The sequence below is a fragment of the Phoca vitulina genome, unplaced genomic scaffold, assembly GCF_004348235.1.
Source record: "Phoca vitulina isolate PV1807 unplaced genomic scaffold, GSC_HSeal_1.0 scaffold270, whole genome shotgun sequence".
In the NCBI taxonomy this organism is placed as follows: Eukaryota; Metazoa; Chordata; class Mammalia; order Carnivora; family Phocidae; genus Phoca; species Phoca vitulina.
Window position 1 is genome coordinate 32,252 of NW_022589957.1, and position 8,187 is coordinate 40,438.

The window sequence follows — 8,187 nt, forward strand, 5'->3', positions numbered from 1 at the left end:
TACGCTCTTTGCTCTAAAGATGATTCCAAGTTCTTTCTTGACCATTAGCCTCCAGACCCCATTTCACATTATTCCTACCTGGAACTGTGCTGGCCTTCGGACCAACTCCTTTTGAAAACCAGCCTGTTCCTGTTGAAAGAGTGGTTTTTAAGAATTTCTCTTTTTGTTCTAAAGAAAAAGCTTAGAAATGGGATCCCAGCCATCAAAATGCTTTGTCCCCATTTTGTGGTGCCCTCTGGTGTTGTGTTTAAAAACTATGGTCTCCTCGCATGCATTTCTAACTAAATGGACTAAACACAAGAATTTAGGGCGCCTGGGTGGCTCAGTTGGTTAAACAACTGCCTTCGGCTCAGGTCATGATCCTGGAGTCCCGGGATCGAGTCCCGCATCGGGCTCCCTGCTCGGCGAGGAGTCTGCTCCTCCCTCTGACCCTCCCCCCTCTCACGTACTCTCTCTCATTCTCGCTCTCTCAAATAAATAAATAAATCTTTAAAAAAATAAAAATAAAAAAAAAAAACAAGAATTTAGAACATCAATGGTCCTTATGGGGAACTTTTGATGTCCCCAAATTGACTCTTATCAAAACTGAATTGAACAGCCATGGCTCTACAGTTGTCAAAACCAGATAGGATGCCTACTTCAATGGGTATTTTGAAGCTTCCAAACACTATCAGGACGTAATGTTGCTTCTCTGCAAAACACTACTTCTAAATTAACAGAGGCAAACCTTTGAAAGGTATCAAAATGGCTTCTGATCCTCTTTGTCCCTCCTCCATCTTGTCTCCAGAGAATTGCAACCACCTGGTGTGCAGACCAGGCCTCCAGTGCCCTCTTCCTCTCTTCTCTCTGCCCCATCCCTGCCTCCTGTGTACCCCCCTCCTTCTAATCCTTTCTCTGAAGGTCCCTTTTCCTCTGATTCTCTCCCCAGTCCTTCCTCTCCTGAACCTGTTAAGACAGGCTCATTTGGGGATCCAAATAAACCTCCATTTCCTGCATTCCCTGGATGGCAGGAATTCAATTCCCTGCATTCAAGACTGAACTGTGAGCCAGAGTCAGCATTTCCCAACGTGACTGAGGATCCCTATAGGTGTGGTTAAGAATTTAATAGTTATTCAAACTTATCAATCTGGTTCTCAGATTTATAGCAATTAGCTCACATGCTTGTTGGTGAGGGCCAGGCCAAACACTGGATGAATGTGGCCTGATAGGAACATCTTAAAAAGTATTAGGGAAACAGCACATTTATGCAGGAATGTAGTAAACTCCCTGGAAATACTACTGAACAATTATACTATCTTCGCTTAAGCCTGTTGAGTGGAACAAAATGCAGACTTGCACACAAAAACCTGATGGGCCTTTTCATGATGATTACAACTGACTCCAAATTGTCTTTAAAGAAAATTCTCTATTTTCAGTTACAGCATATGGAATGGAGCAGTTTTAAAAACCTGTACTTTCTGCTATTATTGCAAAGAGCCAGGATATCAAAGAAAGCTTGTTACACACATAAGCACTCCAGGCACCTGCATCCCTCTGGCTGGATGTTCCAACATTCTCCACATTCCCAAAGACAGGGCTCTAAGGAACTATAGGGGCTCTTCCCAGGGCTCCCTCTTAATCAACTTCTGGAACCACCTCCACATTGGGAATGAGTCTCTGTCCTTGTTGACACCAGAACTACGCTCCTGGTGGCCAACTCCCTGATGGAAAGCAGCCCCTGCCCACAAGGACTAAAACAGCTCCAACAGTGGGGGCCTCTTAAAAATCTCCACAGGTTCCTGTCTCTCAGCCTATTCTTTTCGTCTAGGCCCTTGGAGAGATACCTTCTCCTTAGTTACTTCTCCTCTATTCATGTGTGCACCTGACATCTCTTAGAAAAGTATCATGCCAGAATTTGATTCCCTCAAACGGGCAAGTAATTCTAGAATTTGGCAGCAGTGATCAAAATAATCCACCAGGGGAAGTACACGACCCCATGGCCCCTTTTCTACCCTCGGTCTCTGATGGCACCATAGCAGAGCCTGGGAACACTGGTCGTTGGTTCCTATTGGATCAGCTACCTTGTTCTTTATGGGCAACATGTTCAACTGATATTGGCAGAATCCACAGTGTACCTCATCAAGATAAAACTGTATTTTTCAAAACCTCTTGGCAGAATGAGACAATACTGTATGAAGAAGCCCTTCAGGGGATCAAGCCCATGATAGAAGTTTAAAAGCCTCAGTGTCTCACGATCCCCTCCGCTATGCCCTGTAACACCATTTCCCTCGTGAGAAAACCCAATGGCTGACAATGGACGTCTGTCTAGGACCTCTCAGCAATAAGTAACATTTTCATCCCTCCACACTCTTGTTCCTAACCCCATACCCTACTGACATCAATTACCACTAGAGGAGATTTTTCATGGTAATTCATCTATGCAGTGGATTTGGTATTCCAGTTGATAAGTGTAGCGAGTTTTTGCTTTCACTTGGGTAATACCCATGGACAGTCAATCGCAGGGAATCACAGAAAGTCTTTTGTACTTTTCACAAACCCCTAAGGCAGCTCTGGATGGCAGAGTTTTCTGCATCTCTACTTTGTTATACTATGGAGATAATTTCATTCTCTGCCTCCCTTCAATGGAAGGCATCATCTACTTGTTAAAACTTTTGGCTTTAAAGGGACATAAAGTCTCAAAAAATTACATTAGGCTTAAACTCAAGATAAATACTTACGGCATCTGATCTTGGAACCAGAGCACACTGGGATACAGACAAAACCCCTCATGACTTAATGCTGACACATCATGTTTTGAGTCCCTGTGGCATTTTACATGTCACTCTTCTAAGGAAGAAAGTTTTTTTCATAGTTTACTAGTGGGTATTTTTAAAAGGATGAAAGTGGTAAATATTATCTTGGGTGTGCTACTGCAAATCCGTTTTAAGATGTTATTTTATGATTTATTTTACATGATCTCTACACAGAATGTGGGGCTCAAACCCACAACGCCAAGACCAAGAGTTGCACAATCCACTGACCTAGTCATCCAAGCACCCTGCAAATTCTTTTGAAGGTACTGAGACAAATACTTTTCCATTTGATGTCCAACCCAATAGGATGAGTTACACACCCTACTTTTGCCAAGGGTAAAACCACAAACATTTAGTCCAACTGGTACGCCTTTGGGGTACCTCAGGACTATGGAATATTATGGAAATAATGGAATGTTGTTAGATCCAATATGGATAAAACTGAAGAGGCTCCTATGTCTAAAATTTACCACATGCTGTATTTTGGCAGGAGTTCTGGCTGATATTAATGGCACTATGCACACCAGACCTGACCTCCTGGGGCCAAAGAAAGCACCTCATTGATATTTCTACCACAATCACTGATCACGAAAAAAAATAAGCAATCCAGAGTCATGGTCAAAAGGCATGTTCTTCCAAGTCACATTTAGAACAAAATTGACCAAAGACACCAAAAATGACTCTCAGAAAAGATAAACCAACGTCAGAAATTTAACTTTTCATTCAATAAAAAGAGAAAATTTATGTGAGAACATGTGTTTCAATAATGAAGACAGAAATGTACAGGTGATAGAGAGTCAGGAAATTCCAGTATCTGCAAAAGACAACAGAAAAGAACTTTCAACAATAAGTCTCATGTGATGATCATAGATTAAGAAAATTTTGGAATGTGAGCATAAGAAAGTTTTTTTCTAAAGTTATATAAAGTTGTATGCACACACCCCTCCCATAGACACATTCTTATCAACCTGAGTCCAAGAGACACTGTAATGGAAAAGAGACATGTTTTACATAACCATGTGATTACTTCAAGTCTGAGATAACAAAGTGTATGTTGTACAGATATAGAGGAGAAAGAAGGACACTTATACCATTAGTGTTCATATCAGCGACATGAACTAGGAGTAAGACATTTTGCATCTCTATTAAGGAAGAGGCACTTGCAAAAACAAAACCATGTTTATAACAATGAAACGATTTCTGCTCCACTGACATTTTCATGAACAAAATACATAAAGTTGATACCAGAAGATTTACCAAAATTGTGTCCATTCAGGTTCATCTCCAGGTATTGGCTCTCATTTTAAAAATGATTTTAGGGAGAATAAATGCTTTCCCACAGTGTCTGTGCTCCCAGATTGATGAGATACCTGAAGACTTTTCCATGGTTCTTAAGTTCATGGGTTTCACATCACTGTGCTTTCACATGTGTCCTCAAAGAGAAGAGGGACAACGGAAGGCTTTCTCACAGCGCAGATATTCTTAGGGTTCTGCCCCGTGTCATCACACGTACTTGCAGGTCTATGGGACACTGGAAGATCTTACCAGGGTCCTTAGATTCAAAGGGATACTGTCCACTGCGCATCCTCACGTGTTCTTGAAGGGAGCGGTGACTAGTGAATGTCTCTCCCCAGTGTGTTTCTTCATATGCACTCGAAGGGATGAGGGAAACTTGTATGCCTTCCCACACTCCTTGCATTCATAGGGTTTAACTGTGCTGTGCGTTTTCAAATGATCTTGAAAACACTGAGGCCGACTGAAAGCTTTCCCACACTCCATACACTTAAAAGGTCTCTCCCCAGTGTGTGTCCGCATGTGTGCTTCCAGGTGTGATGGACTCCTGAAGGCTTTGCCACAGCTGTGACATTCATAGGGTCGCTTTCTAGTGTGTGTCCTCGTATGTACTCGTAAGGATGCAGCACAGGCGAACGCTTTCCCACACTGCTGACATTTACAGGGTCTCTCCCCACTGTGTGTCCTCACATGAGCTTGTAGATTTCCAGGAGAGCTGAAGGCTTTCCCACACTGCTGACATTTACAGGGTCGTTCTCCACTGTGTGTCCTCATATGTGCTCGCAGGTTTCCAGGAGTTGTGAAGCCCTTCCCACACTGCTGACATTTACAGGGTCTTTCCCCACTGTGTGTCCTCACATGTACTCGCAGGTTTCCAGGAGTTGAGAAGACTTTCCCACACTGCTGACACTCACAGGGGCTCTCCCCAGCGTGTGTCCTCGTATGTGCGCGAAGGTTTGCAGGAGACTTAAAGGCCTTCCCACACTGCTGACATTTAAAGGGTCTCTCCCCAGTGTGAGTCCTCGTATGTACCTGTAGGTCTCTGTGATACCTGAACGCTCTGCCACACTCCTTACATTCATAGGGTTTCAGGACATTGTGCGTGGCCATGTGACGTTCGAAAGGTCGATGCTTTCTGAAAGCTTCACCACACTCCTTACATTCCAAGTGTCCACCCTCTGTGTGCCTTCTCACAGTATGTACTACAAGGGTGTGGTGACGAATGAAGGCTTTTCCGCAGTGCTGACATTTATAGGGTCTCTCCCCAGTGTGTTTCCTCATGTGTTCTCGCAGGCATGAGTTATACCTGAAGGTCTTCCCACATTGCTGACATTCATACGGTCTCTCCCCAGTGTGTGTTGTCACATGTTCTCGCAGATTTCCAAGATATCTGAAGGTCTTCCCACATTGCTGACATTCATAGGGTCTTTCCCCAGTGTGTGTCCTCATATGTATTCGCAGGTCTGTGTGATCCCGGAAGGCTTTGCCACACCGGTTACATTCATAGGGTTTCACGGTACTGTGTGTGGTCATGTGACGTTTAAAATGTTCACACTTCCGGAAAGTTTTCCCACACTCCTTACATTTGTAGGGTCTGTCCCCAGTATGTGTCCTCATATGTACTCCAAGGGCTGTGTGATGCCTGAAGGCTCTGCCACACTCCTTACATTCCAAGGGTCTGTCCTCTTTGTGTCTTCTCATGTGTACTTCAAGCGAGTAGTGATCAGGGAAGGCTTTCCCACATTGCTGACATTTATAGGGTTTTTCCCGAGTGTGTGTCCTCACATGTCTTTGCAGGCTTGAAGTAGACCTAAAGGCTTTCCCACACTCCACACATTTATATGGTCTCTCCCCAGTGTGAGTTCTCACATGACGTGTAAGATCAGAATTATACATAAAAGCTTTCCCACACACATCACACACATGGACATTCTGTCCACAGTGACCTTGCACATGATCCTGAAAGGATGAGGTGCAAGTGAAAGCTTTTCCACATTTCTTGCACTCTAAAGATTTTTTACTGCTGAGATTCTTCAAGTATCTCTTAAATGCTGTGCCAGAGTCCTGATGTTCACGACGTTCATAGGGTTTCTCTACAAGGTCTGCGTCCAAGTCAGTGCTGCAGCTCAAGACACAGCTGCAGGCCGGCCCACATTCCTCACAGGGACTAGGTTTGTGTCCAGGATGAGATCTTCCTGGGTTCTCAGGGAAAGATCCATCTGTGAAGGCTTCTCTACACTTAACGCATTCACGGGATTTATCTCCAGTAGTACAATCCTCATGCACAGTAAAACTAGTAATTTGGTTTACGGTATCTCCACATTGATTACCTTCACTGCTTTCACAGACACGCTCCACCAAATGACTTCTGTTCAAAATAGGAAGGCACACTGTTAGGGAATAATGATTATAACCAAACTCTTTATTAATGATCTACTGATGCTTATTAATGATTATTTGACTACATAATGGCCATTTTCAATGGATGGGTACATTTTTGGCACTGTCTCCATGGTAACAAAGTGAAACAAGCTTAATACATTGGCTGAGGACTCAAATATTTTCATAACACTCTAGTTTTCTCAGATACAGTTTTTCTCACCATTGTTTCCAACTTCCACCATTAGTTTTCAGATGATAAATATCTACAATGCATTAATTAAAACTTCACGTGAAAATCATGATTATACAATTATTGAGGTGTGCTTTCAGCTATCCTTTGATTTCAACTTAGTCTCACAATCTGCCCTGATCCCCTTCTCCTGCAGGAGTGTCACTCACCTCAAATGCCCCTCCTGGGTTTGGGTCTGATCTCCACTGCTATGGAATTTCCAGTTTTCTCCAAAAACAGAACACGAATCATTTCTTGCAAATATGACTATTTTCTCCTCACTGGGTAACTCATTCTGCAAAATATTCCACTGAGTCCTCGATGCACTCCTTTTATCCTGACTGGGACAATCTGCAAAAATTGGTAGCATAATGTAATTTCTTGGGAATGATCTGATGTTTGAAGGTAAGAAAACAGACCATATGTCGATTTCTATTCATATACTCATCACAAAATGTAAATGAAGCTCATCAGGAAGAATGGACAAGTGACCAAAGAAAAATTCTGAGGACCCTAGTGATTTGGGACTTTGGCAGTAAGAGGAAAAGTGTATGAAGGGCAGCCCGTTTACTCAGAAATACTTCAAAATTGATGGAGACTAATGTGGAGATAAGTATTATCAGAAAAGGAAAGTAGAAAGGACCTGGGCAAGATACACCCGCACCCTACCTCTGTAAGAGGAATACAGAAAGGCTTGCAATGTGGGTGAGGATGAATGAACGGTCCGACTTGAAAGCCAGGTGAGTGACAAAATCACCCTTCTCAAACAAAACTGAGTCACGTTTCTAATGGACATGTCCAAATGCTGTTCCCTTCTCCAGAACCTGGCCCAACTGAGGGTTGCTGGGATGTTCTGAAGGCACAGAGGCCCTTGGTGAAGCCTGCCTGGACTGCCCCAACTGCCACTGGGAGGTTGGATGGTGTGTGTGGCTGCTGCCCAGCCCCTGGAGAACAGCCCAGCGTGAGGAAGGATTTGGAGGGTGACAAGAAATCTGGAAGATGGGCTCTTACTTTATTCTTCGAGTTCAATGATGATGGATAGTGTGGACTTTTTTTTTTTTCCTTCTTTCTTCTTTTTTCTTTTTTTAGTGGAAGCATATTGACCATCAATATTAGCGTCAGGTGTAAAACACAGTGATTCAACAATTATATACATTACAAAAAGCTCACCGCGGTAAGTATAATTATCATCTGTCACTATAGAAAACTAATACAATATTATTGACCATATTCCATCTGCTGTACTTTTCATTCACATATTTACTAAGTGTGACTTTGTACCACTCAATCCCCTTCATCTATTTTACCTCTCCCTCCATCCCCTTCCAATCTCACAAACACCAATTTGTTCTCTATAGTTTTAAGTCTGTGTCTATTTTCTGTTGTTTGTTCATTCATTTTGTTGTTTAGATTCCACATATAAGTAAAGTATGGTGTTTATCTTTCTTTTTTTTTTTTTTTAAAGATTTATTTATTTATTTGAGAGAGAGA

The 8,187-nt window shown here is 42.7% G+C and overlaps 1 protein-coding gene across 1 annotated transcript; it reads right to left on the reverse strand.

Moving 5' to 3' along the window:
* Positions 1-569: 569 nt before the first annotated feature.
* LOC116629091 (zinc finger protein 77-like) lies at positions 570-7,982 on the reverse strand. The gene is made up of 2 exons (XM_032399394.1): positions 6,867-7,982; positions 570-6,453 (listed from the first exon to the last, which is right to left on the reverse strand). Exons 1-2 carry the CDS (start codon positions 7,064-7,066, stop codon positions 4,380-4,382), a joined length of 2,274 nt encoding a protein of 757 aa, XP_032255285.1. The 5' UTR covers positions 7,067-7,982; the 3' UTR covers positions 570-4,379.
* Positions 7,983-8,187: the final 205 nt, after the last annotated feature.

Excerpts from the sequence above, each read along its gene's own strand:
- LOC116629091 (XM_032399394.1), bottom strand. The coding sequence starts at position 7,066 with ATGCTACCAATTTTTGCAGATTGTCCCAGTCAGGATAAAAGGAGTGCA. Across the intron at positions 6,454-6,866 it reads ACCCAGGAGGGGCATTTGAG|AAGTCATTTGGTGGAGCGTG; the intron begins GTGAGTGACACT and ends TATTTTGAACAG.